The sequence below is a fragment of the Megalops cyprinoides genome, chromosome 10, assembly GCF_013368585.1.
Source record: "Megalops cyprinoides isolate fMegCyp1 chromosome 10, fMegCyp1.pri, whole genome shotgun sequence".
In the NCBI taxonomy this organism is placed as follows: domain Eukaryota; kingdom Metazoa; phylum Chordata; class Actinopteri; order Elopiformes; family Megalopidae; genus Megalops; species Megalops cyprinoides.
The window spans coordinates 17136127-17156865 of NC_050592.1; the positions used below are offsets into that span (position 1 = coordinate 17136127).

Consider the following 20739-nt stretch of genomic DNA (forward strand, 5'->3'; position numbering starts at 1 on the left):
CATATTTTACTTTAGTTTATCAATATACAATACTGTAAAACCTTATTCATATATTGTACTGTCAACTGTTTATTACCGATCCATATACCATATCATATTTAAATAAAATCCCAGGGGGGTAGTGATTACAGGAATAATCTGAACACCCTGATTTGGAGAGGGTCATCATACTTGTTAACAAGGTCGTCGCTGAACGGTCACCCAATAAATATCATTCACACCTTTATCCTACCATCCCGCTCTCAACCCAACGTGTGACCCAACAAAAATGGTCGCATTGAGCTACCAGATGAAAGCATGTCCTCTACGTCAAAGTGTTGCGTAAACGTCAGGGTGGAAATAACGCGCGGTTCGGCGTGAGTATCCGGGACTGTTTAGATGGCAAACTAACAGTGCCGATTGAACTGTTGAGGGGGAACCTGGTTGGAGCGAGATGAGCGAAGACTGCAAGCGGTAGTTGCCCTGTGTGGCTGCAAGACTCTGCGTACTGTTTACGGGAGAAGTCATGTACAAGGGATCATTGTAAACCTCATTTCTACCGTGTTAGCAAATATGTGGCTTTGGAGATTCTTTTTTGGGTGACAGCTCATGGTAAAGGCGTTGCTAGCTCACTACCTTGATATATATTATCAGTTGCTAGAGTCTAACTTGCTACGGTGCAAGTTATTTACTATAGTTACTTGACTATAATACGAGGCAATCTTGCTAGCAGCTAACGTTACGTATATATATCACCTGTCTTCCTGACGCTTTTCGAAATTGACTGACAGTTTTGAACCGGCAACAACACCACATTTCGGATTAATTGTTGTTTTGTTTCCCTTGTTTACTAACGGGGAAGGAATTTTACCCACGTTTTGCTTTTTAATTTAGAACAGTTTCAGTTTAAGGCGAAACATCTTCAGCGGGGAATTTTCATCTTGTCATTGGGAAAATGAACACCACCCCCATGTATGCAAGTCGTAAGAGGAGAAAGCCAATTCAGAAAAGGTAAGTCGTACGCAATAACAGGTCAATGACTCGTCCAGTGAATGCAGCTTCATCCTTGAAGCACAACAGGCGCGGAACGGTTGTTTCATCAGAATATTACCCGAATGCAAAAAGTTACACGTGTATCTTTAAAGTCCTTTTCCATTTCTCTGAATGTTTTCTTTTAACGCTAAAAGTGCATTTTAGTGCAGTAGATACTTTCAGACTAACGCAAGGATACGCTCTGCAGAATTTGCTGTTCAGTGAAATGAATTCATGTAGCTCTAAGAGACGACGTCGTTTCTACATTGGCTAATTAATTTCCCACACATTCTCATCGCAAATTAGTAAGGGTGTTTCAAAGCGGTAGTTGTGCCCAGCTGCATCTATGCGTTTAATCCATTCTGAACCGTCCACAGTTTTGCATGCAGAAGTATGTGCACTGTTAGTTAAGTCGTCTTTGTAAGGAACAACGGGGCTGTCAGAATAATCCCCAGAAGGTTGAATATTAAAAAACGTTGCGTTAAAACAATTAAGTTCGCTTACATTTTTATTGATTACATGAATACATCGAATTCCATGTCAATTCAAGAACAAGTTAATTATAGATCAGGGATGGGAATTTGTCTGTAGACTCATTCCTTATGACAGGACATTAAAACTGATGTTGTGAATCTTGTAGCAGGAATTATTTAAGTCGCTTCTTCTGGGGACATGTCCGAGCAATACGCGTCAAGTCATCTGAGAGGCCACTTTGGTTTCGGTTTCATATTCTGTTTTAATACAAGTGGCTGAAGCAACTTTTGTCGTTCTTAAGGGTAATGCACAAACTAATCCTTATCGCACCTAGTAATTCAAGTGTTTTCTTCTCACTTTGTATTTCATCATTTTCTTTGGATACTGCAAACAGTTGCTTCAAAAACATGCAAACTAAAAGTGTTGTAAAAAGTCTGGTTAGGAGAAATGCATGTACATTTGGCCATAACGACAAATCCGAAACCATTGATTGGAACAGACATACATATAGGGAAGCAGAGTATTTAACACATGATGGACACCGATACAAATTAATTAAAATGGACATTATACAGTGAAAAATAACGATGAAGTGACGACGGTTGTGGTTTTTTTTTCCTCTAGATGAGCGCTTCTGCCAAATAAATATAGGCTAATAATAAATGGGAAACCAGTCACAAATAGCTTTTAAAGACGAATTTAGTCTCTTGAAAGATAAAATTGTAAAAAAATTATTATATTGAAGCTGTACAGATAGATGTGTATAAAATGCAGGACACTGTTGATGTCCACTAAAGGCAATATGATAGTATTTGCCTGTTGTATGTAGACAGCTACCAACTAGCAATTTTGTGGCATTATTTATGTTATTGGATGCCTGCAAGCATTGCAGTAATAGTATTTTGCTGAAATTGATTGTGTAAAATTGGATTTATCTTGCTACTTTAAAAATCTTAGCATGACTGGCTAGCTAATTGTATGCTAAATAAGCATATTTGTGGTCGTTTTTAGCAGTAATGTATTTGCAAGTATAGCTAACAGGTAGTGTTTCTGCCTCATAATGACATTTTACACATGATTTACACACGAATGCTGGTGATGGCTTCTCATTTTTTTATAGATGATTGGAAACATGAAGTCTGTCTGAAGGTTGAAATATGAACATTGAATCAACTAAAACAGGAGATGACTACCTACAGAAACACTTCACAGTGTGCATCAAGATAGCCAGCTTTTTCTAGCTCAGTACCAAAAGTCATTGTAAATGAATCATTCAAAAGCAGAATTTTAAACTTGCAATTTTAAGTGTAAAATTCTAAGTGTGCATAGAATTTCAGTATAGCACATGCTGTCTGCTGTCTTAGAAGAACTACAGAAACAGTTTTTGGTTTGTAATTGAAAAACGCTCACACAGGATGCAAACTGTGAAGCACATCTGTCCTTTCACAGCAACTCCATTTGTATGTCTGTGTATTACAAAGAAAACATTAGCTTGTGGAGGTTACTCGATTGCGTATCACTGACGTGGAAAGTTGCTGTAAATTAGGGAAATTGAAAGAAGGGGATAATTGAATTTAAGGCATTTCTGTTGCTATTAATACCCCCTTCACATAGCAAAAGTTTATCATTTGTTTGGACAATACCCAGAAAGCTAGCATGTTTAAGAGGTAGAGGTAATGTTGACCTTTTTATATCATGCTTTTAGTGTCTATGTTTTGTCAGGACCCAGCTGTTCAGGTTAACAGTGTCTGACTGAGGAAGAAAGTAGCAGCAACAGTAGTACCTGTGTTCAAAAAATACCATGCACAATTATGGGAAATGAACATGATTATATAACAAACTATGCAGTATGGAAACCTAACACTTGGCCCTGCCTTTCTTTTACAGTGTAAAGCCCCCTCCTGAAGGAGCGAAATCCAACCCCTCTAAGAGGCACAGGGACCGTCTGAATGGGGAGCTGGAGCGTCTGGCCAACCTACTTCCTTTCCCACAGGATGTGATCTCCAAACTTGACAAACTGACTGTCCTCAGGCTGAGCGTTAGTTACCTGCGAGCCAAGAGCTTCTTCAATGGTAAGACCTGTTAGCATGGATAATCGCTTCCATTTTACCCAGTGAGGGCCAGTTTGGCTAAGGCATCATGGAGAATTAACCCAGCTGTCCTGTTTCTATGTCCAAGAAAAGTTGCAGTTGTATTTGACCAATAACTGTTGACTCACTCTAAACATGTGTCTGAAATGGGGAATGGGGTACAACAGGGCTACCTAGGTTATCTCCTGCAGGAGATCAGAATCTTTTCGCTTTACTTGGGCTCACACAAGCTGTCTTAAGTTATGTAAAATGCATGTTTTAGGTTACAGGCTGGGAGAGATTTTCACACCTTGCCCTCTTTTTGAGGCATGTTCTCTTCTCAAGCAGTGAGTGAAGAGAAGGGTGTCATTGGTTTCAAGGTGGTGGGGGATAATGGTTATAAGGTTTCTAAACGGTTGTTTTTTTTATTACTGGCCATCATAAAAAAAATTGGCATATCTGCACATTCTGAATAACTCTTTTTAAAATAAATTGATCTGGGAAGCTATTGATTGCATCAGTTGTGTTGAAATTTGACCCTTGGAACATTCTGAATAGTCCTTTTCCTTATCCACTACTCAATACTGCCACTGCCAAATATGTTTACTCTGGTACTATGCCACTTGATTCTGATTTCAGTTGGAAAGTTTATACAGGGTTGAAAGGTCTTAGATTGCTAAGTAGCTAACTGGTCTTTGTTTTATTTCATGTAATTAGATTATTAAGTATTAGGCTAGGCTAGGGCTTCAAAAACGTAGGTCATTCCTGAATTTACCGGTCCTCAGCAGGTCTCTGTATGTTTATCAAATAGTTTTATTGGAACTGCTCATTTGAATGCTTCCACAAATTTATCCTTAAACTGATATTTATAGAATGCAGGATTGGTGTGTTGTCTCAGAGCTTTTGGTTTTCTAGAGGCATGTGTTCTGTTCCAGTAACCAGGTTGCCACACTTATTGCATGTAGGATCTCAGCATCATTTCCCCTGTCATTCAATTAATTGATCAATCCAACAAAGTTAGCATCTCTCTAAAGGTTTTGTATAATTGTTTGAGAACTCATCTGATTGGTTGGTGAGTCCTTGAGAAATTTAATTGATAGGATAAAACCTTAAAGATTAAGCATTTTATTTTCTCTTGGGTCCCTTAAACCAAGATATCCATTCTTTGTAACATACATGTCTGTGTCTGACATAATGTTGTCCTAGAGGACACATCTTCATTATTGTCTAGTTCAGATTAAACAACATCACATGTAACAAAGAAAATTGCAGTTTAAGTGGAAAAAAACCAACATATGTAGGGAGGCCCCAGGAACAAATTTGAGAAGACCTGGGTTAGACTGTGAAAATGCATTACCTAATTTATGCATAACAGGTACTGTACGTGCATAATAGCAGAGATATGTTGACTTTGCCCTGTGTAGTTAAAAGGGAGTGATAACAAGCTTCGGAGTATTGACTGACAGGCATCTGGCGTAATACTGTGCCTTAAAACAAGGATCATGTCCATGTTACATGTCTGTAGCCTTGTGGGCTAAACCACCAGAGCACATCTATTCTCTTTTCCTATTAATTTAGATTCAGATCTCCACACTCATTCACTATGCTGTCTTTCCTCATATTTACACATTTGATATATTAATAAACAGAAGGCCGAGTCCTTGAGCAGATCTGCAGATAATATCAGAACACAGCCTTAGGTGCCCTTTGAGAGGTAAACATGAACTTCGTGGAAGAGGTGGGAGGATGAGACAGGACACTTACTCTTTTTGTGTTCTTGCCAATGCAGTTACCTTAATTTGCACAATCCACATTACAGTGGTAACAAGTAACCTGTAATAAGTTCATAGTGATTTAGGAAAGGTAGGGTGAACAGTGCCTTTTTCTTTATGTGATTTGTAACACTTTAAGTGTCTTTCTGTTTCTGGAAACTGCTTTCTGCAGACAATAGCAGACATTAGCCACTTGAGAAGTGCTAGAGTAGAGTAAACAGAGCAGACTATTCTCTGACGCCTTGAATGTATTTACTGGAACTGATACAGACCCAAGCAGTTAATCATTATCCAGGCAAACAAGAACATGACTTTTTTCCCTCTTGCATGACAATCAGAAATATTTCCCTGCCTGTGCAATGTTACATTTGTGTCACCTGTCCTCTTCCCACAAAGAGAGAGGGGGTTTCTGTTAACAATGTGTATTACATCATTCAGAGCACAGTTTAGATTTGAGCTTATTTGCTTTTGCAATGCACTTTATCTTTATTGATTTTTTTTTTTTCCTGTGTGGCTATGCTGTTGCTTCTGAATAAAAATGGAAAGGTGTTCCGTCCTGCTACTTGCCTGGTGGTGATTGGGGGGGGTATCTGCAGGGGCGGGGGCTGGTGGGGGATTGGCCGGAGAGGGGCTGGCCCATTGACTCTGCAGCTACCAAGACAAGGGGAAACCGGCGAATAACAGGATGCCATCAGGGTGTGTAAGATCCTGCGGAAAGTAGAGTATAAATGTATAATCATATGATCTCCTTGTCAGAGGAAGCCTGAGCAGCTCTGCAACAATAGATATTTTTCAAAGAAAATAAATGCTTTGTGTCTTTGTTTTTAAAAACCTCAAGAGCGAAACCCTGATACAACACACAGTGCTTTTTTTTTTTATTTCTCCTAGCTGAACAATACGCTTTCGTAATGTTGAACATTAAACCGTCATTATAGCATATCGGCCATTCTTGAATGGCAGCATCTCGCAAGGTGTTGAATTTCAGTGGGAATGTGTCGGTCCTAAGTAATTTTGCACTCTGTTCTGTCGAGGTAGTCACTCATGAGCGGCAAGCCTGTCAGCTGCAGGAGCTTTCTTTATCAGTGGTGCGTAGCGAGCATGTGCGATTGAAAGGTCTGTGACCAAGGAAGCAACACACCCACGACCACATCCTCCCTCGGCCCTGAGAGGTTGTGGTTTAGTCCCAAAATGCACCAGAAAGTGGCTCCTGTACTTAAATGGTTGCAGTGAGTGACTTTTATTGAGTGGACCGAATTTGGAATTCCACATTATTGGAGCAAGTGAATATGGAATGCACTCTCACAGTCTGAGGCTGTGTTCATCCATAAGTGAAAAATAGGCCAAATTTGAAAACATTGCTGACAGATGACCTAGGATGACCATCTGGCAGAGAGCATCCTATAAGTCTTGCTATGGTCTAAACTCCTTGAGGCATTCTGGGTAATAGATATTTAGAAACAAGTACAGTATATTTGGAACGCACACCTGTGTGTGTTACCCCATGTAAATGGATATCAAAGCATTCTGATCCTTTAGATCATATATACGAAGGACATGTAAAGTTCTGACAAAGAATGCATCCATACACTTTTCAATGTATTGATTAATCATGATATGAATAGTTTTTTGATATGTGAATACCATGTGACATGAATCCTCTTCTAAACATTTTCATATCCTATCTATACCTGCCATTATTAATATTATTTCAGTCAGCCATTAGTCACATACTCAATTGGTTAATTATTTGCAGAATTGATTTAATTGTGCAGTGGCTTTATAGTGGTATTCTCCTGTGTTAATGAAAACCATTTGATTTGTACTAAGCAAACTTATGCAGAATAACTTCCAGTTGCCAGCACATTAGACTATTGAAGATATATCAGTAATGGCCTGAACCTGCAAGATGGTCAAAAAATAATTAATGAAAGATATTTAGACATAAACGAGTGTGCATTGTCTGAATATTACCTGTTTATAATAACCACACAATTGCAGGGTAATGTGTATTTACTCTAAACTTGTTTTAAAAGGTCTGCTGGCATTATTAACCTTTTGCCCCATTCAAGTTTATTTGAACTCTTTCGTGATCATGTCATTTCTGTTTCACTGTCAGTGGTTATTTAACACAGTGACTCAGCAAAAATGTCGGACTTTTCAGCATTGTTTTATTTAGTTCCTCTGTGTCTCATGACCCTTGGGGTAAGCATAATAATTGAGGAAAGCAGCTCTTCAGGATGCTCTTTTGCAGGTATCTTGATGCAATAGTAAATTGAAAGAAAAATGTAAAATCTGTAAATATATGAGTTCTAGGAATTTCAAAAACCTATAAAAGCATAAGTATAAGCAGGGGTGGCAGTGTAACATTTGCAGTGTGAAGGCTGCCAGTTTGATTCCCTGCTGGGGCACTGCTGTTGTATCCTTGTGCAAAGTACTTAACCCAGAATTGCCTCAGGAAGTATCCAGCTGTATTTTGGGTAACATGTTAAAAAAACTGTAACCTATGTAAGCCACTCTTGATAAGAGCATCTGCTAAATGCCAAAAACATAATGCAATTAGTACAACCCAGCAAATATTTGCAATTTGCTTACATGGTCTCTTAAAGTGATGGAGAGAAGAGATACGTAAACTTGGATAGGACTTTCTTGATTGGACACTGTTGAGCTACACTGCTGAGATATGGTAATGAAGTTTGTTTTCAGTAAGGAAGATTTGTTTTTCAATGAGATTTGCACTTTGATATTCTGTTTTGGACAGCCCCATGCAATTCTGATCATTCCTGTTCACCAGGATCTAAATGAGCAATGTTAGATCAGACTCAGTATGACCACTAATTTTACCAGTATTCCACTCAGTAGTATGCTATAGTTTAGCTAATACTCTATCTTCCTTAAGGGGCCCTAGATTTAGGCTCATGAGATAAACCTATTCAGTAGTGATTTATCATGATAATATGTGATTGTAGTCAAATAAATCGATCATTAAAAGGAGAATCCCCACCTAGGATTAAAATGTGTGAGCCTTTTCTCACTGTACCCTAAGCACCATTTCTGACTGCTTTAAGAATCCGCATAAGTATATGGAATTGCATTAGTGTGGAGCTCTGATGTTCTAAATGTGGCAGGAGCCAGGCATGCTGCAGGAAGTATTCAGCTTTATGAACGCTGTGTTTGTATCTTACATCCCAGACAGTGTGGTGAGTGGTGATAATGGCCCATTCGCTTGTTGGCGCAGCAGGCATTGGAGTTTCAGCGATTTAATATGCTTTGACAGCTCCATCTGAATTTCTAAATTCTTGGGAGCCATGGATACTCAAGTCTGGTGAAAAGAGGCTGGAACAGTCTCCTCCTCTGTGAATAGTCCGGATATTTGTTGACCAAGAGCTTCTTATGATAATTGATAAAATTACAAAAGTATAGAAAATATTCCTCAGCTTGATGTTGTAATTGTAAGGCTGCTTTTTCTGTCATGATAACAGGTGGTGTGACATGTATTAAGTTACATGTTTGCATATGGGCAGCTAATGAATGAGGTGTAAAGAACATCACAGAGGATGACATAACACAGTTGCTAAAATCACAAATAGTCTACATAGTCTCACATTTTGCTGCCTGCAAAAACATTTGTCTAACTGCATATTGGTGGGAAATTTGCAAAAATACATGAAATTGAAGTGCAAGTGCAACACTCAAATGGAAGACATACAGGGGTCAGACAGAGCTGAGAAATGGAGAGAAGAATGATGGAAGACACCGTTACCAATGGCAGGTGTTGCGGTCGCATTCATTCAGAGATGAAATATGGCTACCCCACAGCCTTAATATGTTCTCCTTTTAGCATTAAATGGTTGGGGTCACCAACAGTACTCTTTTGTGGGAGATAATTGTTGATAAGTACACTGTAAAAATTATAGGAACAAGAACATAATATGTGATATAGTTATGGTGAGTCAAATATTCATCTGTGATTGGTACAAAATGAATGAAACCTCTTCAGTGGATTTCAGAAAGTAGCTGAGTATCTTTTCAACTAAGCTACCAAGTTAGCCATATGGTTGACCCTAGTAAAGAGTAGAGGCACCCAGCAAAGGCTACCCTGTGGAAGGCTTGCATTTTTCAAGAGAGATCCCAGTCAGCATGGAGGCCATTTCTGTGTAGTTAAATGGGCCTGTGGAGTCCCAAGAGGTGCAGTCAGCCTTCACCCTGCCAGCCTCCAAGCTTTATGCCATGCTACAGTCAGGTGGCCAAAGATCTGAGTGATTTTGTTCAGGTCCAAGGCCCCCATGCTTCAGATGGTAAGGCTCACAGTTGAAAAGACAAAGACAGAACTTATGATTATGCAATCCTCCCCCTCAAGTTGGCCTTTGCTCCTCGTATTTACATCAAGCGTGAAAATTGCCTCTATAGCCACTCCACGGTCAGGGAAGTCAAGTAACAAATTAAGTTGATGATTGACTTGTCGTAGCTGGGCCAAACCAGAATGCCGAGGAGAGCTGTCTGTCCCCCTGAAGCCCTTTTTAGGCCTTGTACTAAACTCAAGAACATTATACCTCTGCTTGTCACAGGAAAGAAAAATGATTTCACCTGAGACCTTCTCCCATCTCGTAAACTCAGGTGATGATGGCATGCTGCCAGAGGCTGTTGGGCCTTGTGGCAGCGGCTACCAATGTAGCGTTGCCGGCTGGGTCTGCCACACACTCACTTATGAAGTGATGATATAAAGCCCAGAGAAACTGCCTTCACATGGACAAACAGAAATTCTAACCTTGACACACCATTACTGTGAAATGATACCTCGGTGGCTTTTGACACCTGGCCTCTAGGAGGGGGTTCCTCTGGGACCAGAGTGCTCCAGAGCGATTATAACTGTAGACACTATCATGGTAAAAGGGTGGGGCATTCTCTGGGAAAGGAGGTCTTGCCAAGGTTGCTGGGGCCTGTCCCACAGGAGGTTGAACATGAACCTTCTTGATATGGAAGTGGTTTCCCTTGCTCTATGGTATTTTCTCCCTGATTGTGCAGGGAAGAGACTGTGTCGTTCCAGTCACACAACACCTTGGCACTTTCGGCTGTGAGGGAAAGAAGAGATCTGTTCCTTTGCAGTCAGAAAAGCCGGTGTCTGTGATGGCTGCATGTGGCTGTATGCTTACAGTGTCCCTGAGATCTGAAAATCTGAGATTTGTATGGGACGTAAAGTTTGAATGACCACTTTTTCCCCCCAAAAATGACGTGGTGCATGAGTTGCTGTACTGTTTGCACATGGATCTCAAGTGTTTTCTGGTTCTGATTTGTACAATTATAGCTTTATAACTTGGATTACTTGCCAGCTGAAGGTTGTTCTCCGGTGTTCTGTTACCAGACATTGTAATGGTCATTGCCTTTATCAAAGTGTGTTGAAGGTTTACTCACGTCCCATATTGCTGTGGTGTGAGGAAGTGAAAGATATTTATGAAGAAGTCAGCAAATCAAAACATTTTCTTGTATAGACTGGTTTGCAGACACACACAATATGCAGTTATTTTTCCCCTTTTTATCTGTTAACCTACCATCATTAAGAAAATAATGGCCTTTGTTTCAGGTAGGAATAAGCAGTCTTATTTATAGAAATTATGTTTAAGATGACAGCAATGCATTCAGGAGGGGGAATTTAAAAAACTAGGCTGAAATCTAAGGGTGAGCTGTGGCTAAGTGTGGAGGATCTTAATTTTGCGTCATCTCTAATAAAAGGCAAATACCTCAGAGGTCAGATGTAACACAGGGCCATTGAAAAAGAGCAAACGTAGACCCAAAACGGTGCCAATTTGATTTTCTTTTCTCCATCAGGATTGAGTTATAGGTCTAAATAATTTTCAAAATCTGATTCAGAATTATGTCTGCTTTTGTTCAGCATTACCTATACACCAAGGATGGATTCAGAGAACATGAAAGTCTTCTTATTGATTCCTTTGAAGCACATGCAGTTTGTCAGACTGAAAAAGTCTTCTTAACCCTCCCCGAATAAAAATTCCATACATTTTGCTTTGTACACAGTTTCCCTTAGAGACCTCATTGTTGGAGTTTTTGTTATTTTTTGGTTGAGGTCTGATTGTTGCCTTGTTTTGTGTGCACTCGAACCACTGGTGATTAGACAGACTCCCAGGGGGGGCTGGACTGGGGGGTTTGCGTGAGTAATCTAGAACAGACTTGTTGAACTCTTGACTCTGTGGAGAAGGGTTATGAAACAGTTTGATAGTTGTTGGCTCAAACCAGAATCTTTGACCTGTTTAGCTGAACATTGGGGTCTTTGCCAAGAGTTGATGTGAACCAGCAGTGGGGGGAAATCTGTAGGGCCACAGTTGAGAGGATTGTAGTGCATGTGAACAGCGCTAAGACTGCTTGAGATATTATCTTAATGTTTTGCTTGCACAAATTGCCTAAGCTATAAAGACTGTTTATTCAGGGCTTTAAAATCATGCTGTCATCAGAGAGGCTGAGTGAAGTCTGGATTATTGCCTCCTATGTTAGAACAGGAAAGTGAGAGGCGAGAGGCAGCAGGAGGGAAAAAACACCTGCTTTTTTTCCCACTATTTGTGGTGATCAGGTTTGATTTCTTTCCTTAGGATACTGGGATTTTACCTGTTCAAAAAATGTATTTTTGAAAATGAAAAAAATAATAATGAATGAATAAATAAATATCTTTGGGAAGGTGTGCTGTAGCCCTTCACCCCCCCCCCCCCCCCCCCCCCCCCAAAAAAAAAAAAAAGAAAAAAGAAAAAAAACATACAGTATTAGTCAAAGGTTTGGACACATGTGATGAAGATGATGGGAAAAATGCATTCAAAGACATTTTTTTCTAAAGGCCTGTGCATGAGTGCTCAAATATCTTAAATATAATATAGTTTTGATTTGACCATCAGCTACTGCTTAAATACTTTGCTAATGACTGAATTGTCAGTGTTCAGAAATGGAGAAGATGAGTAGGTAATATTAAAATAGATTAAAAATTGCATTTTTAAAAATTTCTTAAAGCTGTTTGAGCTCATATAGCTGAAGAAGGCTTGGATGAACATCAAATAAATAACTGATTCAGTGTTTCACTACCTTGACTCAAAAGCTGGATCAGAATGGGCATATCATTGGCAGTATTCAAGAGAGCATGGGCTCATTCTGCTAATGGATGGTGGTGACTGTTTCAGCGGAATGGTACACTGGGGCCAAGTGGGGAAATACAAAAACTGGGGCCATTTGAGTTCCTGTATTTTTGGTGGGCACCTGCCGAAACCTCAAGCTCATGATATTAGACGTGAAATCAGCGTTTATTCCACAACATGCAGAGACATTTCTCAAGCTCTCTCACTTGGCACAGATTTTCTAAGCATACCGGCAATATCAGTCCAGAGGGAAATGGTGTTTTGTAAGGCAGGGCAGTTTGTCAGCAAGTGAATGTCTTATCTAAAACCGAAGAATGTGGATGTGCTTCTGTTCCTGAACAAAAATAGCGACACACAACCTTGCAGTTGAGGTCAGTCTCCAACATTGTTAGCTAGTCTTGTTTGTTTATGGCTAATTTTCACCATTTTTTCATTGCATTTTTTCATGTAAACACAGAATGACCCTGCAGTCACTTTACATTTATATTGACCTTTGGCTTATGGTGGATTCAGCTGATATGGGTTCTGCAAATATCAACATTCAGAGGTTATTTGACTTCAGGGGAAAAAGTATATCGATTGCAAAGTTTATGTTGCACAACTGGATAGTTCAGCTTTGAAACTCACACCACAACTGCCTCAGTTAAGCCTGTAGGATTATTATTATTAAGCTAGTATTAACTTATTTTAATGAAGAATGCCAAAATGTATACACTATGTAACTGAAGGTTTAATTCACAATGCCATGTGATACAACAGTTCATGGAAACATCTATACTCATGACATTAACTGTTTACATTTAGTAAGAATATTAATGTTTTTATTGATAATAATGGATGATATATATATACAAACAGAAAAGGGCTTAACATCTCATCCTTAATCATGCGATCATATGATTAGTTTAGTTACTATGTTTACTTTACATGAACACTGCTACACCCCTTAATTTCGTGAAATCTACTCAGGAACTGTTGTGACACTGCTACATCTGGACTTCTGTCCCTCAAAACTACACAGAAATAGTGGGGCCATATGTGACATTGTCCAGCATTGAGCTCTGAAAGGGTTCATAATGCCCTTGTACATAAGCTTATCTACTTTAAGTCTTGTTTATACAGGGAATTGAGTTATACTTGTCTTGAGCTGGTTATATTCTTTCCTTGTTTACTCTCAGATGGGGGCTGGGGCTGCATCAGACTGTTGACGAAAATGAATTTTTTGAAGGCTTCACAAAGAAACTCGGCATGCACACAGAAACATAAAAAGCACACCATACGCCCACATTGTTCTTATCTGGAAACAAATAGATGAAGGGGAAGTTATTTAAACAGGAGCCTTTCTGTTATGGAGGTCATAGGTTTAGTATTTGAGCTGACATCACCTGACTTGCTCTGGTGGTTGAGGGTTGTACAGGGGGAAGACCTTTTGACCTCTTGACCAGTTAAGCCCTATTTGGGTTTCGGTCTTAACTCTCATGGTCTCAGGCTGGGGCTTGGTCTTGGCTTATGTTCTCAAACCTGAGTGCAGTCTCATCATTGAAAAATAACGAACATCTTTATGTGACTATGGAATGTATTAAGTTGTCAGTGCTACAGAAATGATATTAGCTACCAGAAACTTTAATTAAGTGTAAAGAGGTAACACAAATGCTTTTGTTTGTTTAACACAGTTTTTGCTTTTTGCTGACAAAAAATCTTGAGGGCATTTATGTTATAAAAGAGTGTCAACAATAAAATGTTCCTATTAAAATGTAATCTTCAGTATTGATTATTTTTTGTTGCCTGTAAGCATTAAATTGCTGGCCCTGGTTTTGAGTTTTGCCTTACTGTCATGTTGCCATGCTCAGGCCGGGTTTTGAAAGGTCTGGTATTCACTCCATCTCTATTATGCAGCAAGAAGTCTAAAGGTAGGCCACCCCATATTGTATTTGCTTGCTAAAATTCTACTTTTTGGAACTATTTTCTGCATAGAACAGTACATGTCCAAGACTGAGTCCAGCTCTTAGAGCATCCAAAAATAACTACTTTTCTGCAGAGGAACTTTGCTCTGAAGACTATACAAAATATCCAAAGTTACCATTGCTCTTTTACATTCTTTCCTCTGTTCAAATATAGCATGATTGAAGGGCAATGGCATGCATTCAAGTCTCTTCCTCTCTCTTTTATCATTCTTACATATTCTTTACATGTGCCACCCTCCTCCATGTCAGTTCTTCTGCAGTCTTCTTGGGGGTGAAGTATGCTTTCTCATGTAGTCTTTACTGGGGATTTTTAGACTTTATGGATAGTTGGGGTTAGTCAGGGCAGAGCCAGCTTTCAAATACAGATTGTGACTAAATGAGCAGGAAGATTTGGCCATCTGTCTTGTTGCAGGCAGAGCACCTCTGTGATACATTCTCTGGGCAGTCTTTGCAACCTTAATCACAGCTTTAAAGCAGCATATACTAAATATGTGTATTTAAATAAAATCATCATGTCCTGGATGCTCTGTGGGATGATGAGCTTGGTCTACATAAAACCATACTTGGCATATGTTTCATAGAATATCCAGTCACTGTTATGCACCCAACAAATGCTATTCTTTTTTTTTTTGTTTTCTTGTCAGAAGCGCATATCCAGAGTAATTACATAGTATGTATTTAGTAAATGTCCATATTTCTAGATGTATGCTTGGCCAAGCAGTTCAGAGGAAGTGCTCAGGGCTGCACCAGGTTTGCCCCACCTGACCATCCAACCAACCATTAGGCCCAGTTAATCAACAATTATGACACAGTTCTGCCCCATTGGTTAAGTTATGATGCATATCGATCATATGTTGTTTTTTTTTTTGTTTTTTTTTGGTGTCTGAAAGTAAATAAACTGTCTGCACAAACCACATCCCTGAACATGGGCTGCAGGTTGTTGCAGTGGACTCTGGCAACTCTCTGAAGGGCTCACGCTGTGTCTATCTGGCTTATTAAATCTAGCTGACTGACTGGAGTGCTGCTTTGGCAAACACTGTCAGCTCCAATTTGAGCTCCTGTGTTTGTGCTGAATGCACCCAGTGAGCACGTATGGTGCAGGGCAAGGCAACCCGGTGTGTTTACAATGAACTTTGTAATTAACCGTTTTATCCGGAAACTATAGAAAGCATGCTTTCCCAGACACGTGGTCTGTACAAGTCTGTTGAACTCCGGCCAGCCAAATGCACAAACAGAGACCTTTAGATATATCAGTAAGTGAGTCAGCGGGCAGCATGCCCCCAGTTATGCACTGACGGGAAGCAATTGATTTTTATCTGGTCACAGAGCACACATTTGATCAGTTTCCGAGTAGAAATACTAGGCCCCATTGTCAGCTTCTGAATTTGAATGGCAATTTAATACCCTCGGTTTCAGCATGATCAGATTTTGCGCATCTAGACAAGCTCAACATGTCAATTTAGTTATTTAGTGAGTAGTATGTATGAATCCTTGCTTTGCCCTCCAAAAGAAGAATTTGGTAAAAAGGCAAAAAAATGTAAGTATATTGTAATGTCCTTTAGGGGCCTTGCACCAAATGTGCAAAGGCACCTGTTGTTTTTCCTAGAAATGGGGATTCAGTATTAAAAAATGCAAACTGCTAGTATTCTGTAAATTCTAGGGTTCATGGGTTATAAAGCTCTCTAATTCTACTTACTGTCTCATATACTCCAAGGAGTTTAAAGCTGAATATAATAAATATTGTTCATGAACGCCACTTTGCATTACTTTCTAGCAATTCTCATAAAACCCAAAGATAAATTGACTGAATATGAATGGTTTCTATAGTGATTTTAGAATACGTAATTTGTAAGAATTTAGCATGGGATGAGAATCCAACCACCTGGATGATGCCAAAACAATCAGCAGCACTCATTCTTATATTGAATTTACGAAACGGTTTATCTTACATTGTTGTGTCTAATGTCCTATACTGAGTTAATGTGAACATCAGACATTGATTTAGTCGAACTGCCTTGTTTTTATTTCTATTTCATGTGGATAGTAAAAAGACATCAGCACACCAGGTTGTTCTTAATGTTAAATTATGAAAACGGTGATTTCTCTGTATAAACCTCAGCTTCGGGCTTTTGCGCTTGAGCTGTATAAGCATAGTCGCGGCTCGCAGGTTTATGAGCAGTTCTCTGCTGTGGCCTCACTAACTGGTTATTCCTCATTCCTTCGCTGTGGAGAACGGGCGTTCTCTGTTGTAACACCAGTGTTGTTGTTTTTATTTATTTATTTTTTTTTCCCTTTCATTGCACTGCAGTGACCTTGAAGTCCAACAGCTGCCCACGACCAGACAACAATGGCCTGAAACAGACAGGCGAGGACATCCTGGAGGGGGAGCTGCTGCTGCAGGTAAATGCTGCTGACCTGGGGGTCACCAGGGGTCGTGAGTTCTGTGGTAGTGCTTTGGGAGCATGAGTTTGGGTGGTGAGGAAAGGGTGAGCGTAGACATGTAAATATCAAGCTATGTAACTTAGTATACAAGTAAGTACACGTTTGCATAAAACAATCATTGATTAGAGGTGAATTTTACATGCTTATATTGTGACTTTCTGTACCTTGTATTACCTGTGGGATTAATTTTCTGCATGTTGTGCAGTCTGATTTGTGCAGTAAATCTCTTTGGGTCATTGTCCCTCAAAGACTACCTCAAAGTCTAAATGCTGTGCAACATTAAGTTTGCTGTCCAGTGTGTAGGCAAATGTATACATACAATAATTCAACACAGTCATTTCCCCCATGATATATGTGGTTTAAGGGAAGAATAAGCCACTGTGACCTACAGGAAAACAAGAAAGGAAATGCGCGTCTGTGAAATGAAGTGATTCCTGACACTGAATGAGATGGATCTGTTGCAAGCCCTACCTTGGGGGTAAAAGTGTGCCACTCTAACTCAAACACGTATCAAGGAAAGGGCTTTAGAACTCATTGTTCAGCTACTTCATTCAGAAAATCTGGGGAATGATCTCGGGGGGGGGGGGGGGGGGGGGGGACGGGACTGCAGTTTGCTTTGTTAGAAATGTCCCTGAGGGGTTTGAACTACTTACTCAGAAAAGCAGGGTTTTCTGTGTTGTGCCTCTTTGAAGAGCAGCTTAGCATTTACTCCTGTTGATTGCTTTGGGCCAGAGTGGCTGCTGGTAAGAAAGCAGTGCTGAAGGTCACTAAATATTCAAGGGGTAACCAGGGACTATTCAGGTTCTGTGGGAAGGGACTTAGTCTCAATTTCAGAGTTTTAAGCAAGGAAGTCTGGTACATCCCTGTATCCCAGAGACCCGTTTGTCAATCTGTTCCTCATAGACAAAAGCTGCAATCACTGATCATGTCAGTGGAGTGAATGTTTGGGTGGTTCACAATGTCACCACAGGTCAAACAACAACTAAACCAATTTTTATCACATCCTGTATCACGTCTTTCCAAGGCAGAAGTTGCATGTTCCTCTCTCCTTTGTTGCTTTGTGCATCTGTTTGAATTAACAGCTACTTTCCAACTGTCGTTGTAATGCTTTATACATTCAGTTGTCAAACAGAGTTGTTCAGCCCCAGTTTTTTATAAGGTAATTGGCAATGAAAAAAGCTAAAGGGAGTTAATTGAATGACAGCAAGCTTACAGTACACATATTGCATTATTTATGTGCTTTAACCTCTGTGCCTAGGGCGCTTAACATTGCTCACGTTCCACGTTATTATTGCGTTTATTTTCCTCACAGACGCCCTTTTCCAGGGCAGCCTGCACTGTTTACAAGCCGGGGCATTCTGTTTACACACATGGATTTTTACTGGATCTGGTGCCGATCTCAACATGACAGCCACAGTGTAAGGTTTGAGCTTTGAACCCACTTCCTTGAGAAGACCTTCCCCCAGAAGGTCAAATTCATGAAGTAATTGGTGCAGGTTTGGGTGTTGCTGTGACCTCGTGCTGGTTTTGTCCACAGGTGGATGAGTGTGGGACAGTGACCATTGCAGAAAGCCTCTGTCAGTCTTCTGTCTGTCATGTGTTCCCATCACTCTCTCCCCAGGTGCTCAGTGGCTTTGTGCTTGTGGTGACAGCTGATGGGATAGTCTTCTATGCCTCTTCTACTATACAAGACTACCTGGGGTTTCATCAGGTGAGTTCTGTGTGTTTCTGGTCTGATTTCAATTGAGCTGGTTTTCAGATCTTTTTTGTCTGCATAAAACCCAATTCAGTGGTGTCCCAGGCTCCTGCTTTATGTAAGTTATTCACACTTGCGTGTGAAACTTCAGGTCACATTGGGGGACGTTGATTGCTCTGGTATTTCCTCAGCCATAGCGGAAGCAAGGATGTAAACAGATGCCAAGTTAAATAGCGTTGTTTTTGGTCTGTCATGTTTAAACTCTAATTGTGACTGAGCTTGGAAATCTTGTTGCCCCACTGAACTACTACATGTAAATTTCACATGAAAGGAAAACAGGATGAAGTTTTTTTCTGTATCATTTATACTTTTTTAAAATGGCCTGTATATTTTTGTATTGTTCTGATTTCTGTCTGAAAACTTTTCATTGAAAATAATTTGAAGTTGGATAAGTAAGTAAACCTTTCAGAACCAATTATGTGATTGCTTAATAATCCTCTCATGATTGGTCAGACACTGTGTATGAACAAAACTTGTATTGCATGCTGCCAACAATCCTCTGATCACTCTTCTTTGAACATTACAATTATGTATTCCTGAAGCAAATTTGAGAATACAAGCACAAACACACAGCATGTCCACTCCTATTCAGTATTTCTAAAAACCACTTGTACTTTCTCTATCTAGGAGGCAGGGGGATTAAATAAATGAACAGTATGTACAATGTCACTGTGTATTCATTACAAATGCAGTAAGACATGGACCACTGCTCTTGAATATTGTTGTGCAGTTTGGCTATACGGCTCATGTGGCAGCAGACACAAAGAACAAAGCAATAGTTGGCCAAAGCATTTTAAATAAAACCAAAACAATTATCTAGGCATGCAAATGCACATTCACCAGTCTAAGTCTTAATCCCTCTTGGAAAGTAGAATTTAGTAAGCTGAATTTTTCCAATTAAATGCATACCATGCCTGTTTTCATTGAGTTTTTTGGCCTGTTTTTCCGCATCAACTGTTCAGACTTGACAGAGTTGCTGTTGGTAGCCAGTGATGCAGCCAGCAGAACAGTAGTAGCCTATGCAAGCTTAAGCAACAGCAAATCACTGACTGTTATTTAGATGGATTATGAATGTCCATAAAGCTCAGCACTGCAGGCAAGCCTATCATGTATGAAACATAAGGGTTTAGTTACCACACCATCGGGCTCCACTGACACTTGAGTATTGTGATATACAGAGTGATCTAGCACCGTAGAGTACTGTGCTGTACTGAGCGATGTGGCATTCTAGAGTACTGTGTTGTATTGCGTGATCTGTCACCCTCGTTTACTGTGTCATAGTGATCTAGGACCCTTGATTACAAGTGCTACACTAAGTGATACACTGAGTGATCAGAAATTTGTTGTTTTTGCTCAAACGTATTTTTTAAATATCTAGCAAAGTGATAGTGACCTGAAGTCTCTTTGCAATATTTCTCTTTTTGTTCCTCAGTCTGATGTTATCCACCAGAATGTATACGACCTCATCCACACTGAAGACAGGCCGGAGTTCCAGAGACAGCTTCACTGGGCTTTAAACCCCACCCTCTCTTCGGAAACGGAAAAGGAATCCCCAGGTAACACAGTTTACCCTCTCCTTAGAGCACATGACCAAAGGGAAATATTTACCAAGAAAGTGAGAGCATTTCTCACAATGTGATGGAAAATGAATATCTTCTACCCTACCCTGTGTTTCAACCCACAACTATCTGTACAAGTGTTGTGCTTAAACCACGCTCTCTGATCGATCAGATTAAAGTAGGATAGAGTTGAGAAAACAATAGGTTTGCTTTTATGTTGTTTTATATAGTTTATTTTAATGTAGTGCCAAGTGTAGTGAAAATTTGACTTAGCTCTCAGAATTTGTGAAAGCAGAATACATTTTCCAGTTGTGTTTTCAGTCAAGCTCCATATCAACCTTCAAAGCTTTGTGTTTATTTTTCTTTTGTGGATTTGGAAATAAAGCCCAGGTTGGCATTTGGGTTAAGATTTATGGCACTCCAACATTTACTTCGAGTAACAATTTTAAGCAATGTTTTTAAGCAACAATTTTTTTGGTTCATTCACAAAATCATGAGCGTTACCAATATTAAAAAAAAAAAAAAAAAACTGAGGAAGAATTTTACATGTAATAGTTGCTTA

At 39.7% G+C, this 20739-nt stretch overlaps 1 protein-coding gene across 5 annotated transcripts in view; it reads left to right on the top strand.

Annotated features, from left to right (window-relative positions):
- The first annotated feature begins 379 nt into the window (after window positions 1-379).
- ahr1a (aryl hydrocarbon receptor 1a) overlaps window positions 380-20739 on the top strand; it is a 30044-nt gene continuing 9684 nt past the window's right edge. For 2 of the 5 annotated variants that reach the window (XM_036538098.1, XM_036538101.1), the window contains exons 1-5: window positions 463-990; window positions 3373-3557; window positions 16729-16820; window positions 18484-18573; window positions 20051-20174. In XM_036538098.1, the coding sequence (XP_036393991.1) occupies window positions 935-990; window positions 3373-3557; window positions 16729-16820; window positions 18484-18573; window positions 20051-20174 (547 nt within the window). In that variant the 5' untranslated portion in view covers window positions 463-934. The other 3 variants (XM_036538099.1, XM_036538100.1, XM_036538102.1) reach the window with 3 other exon arrangements.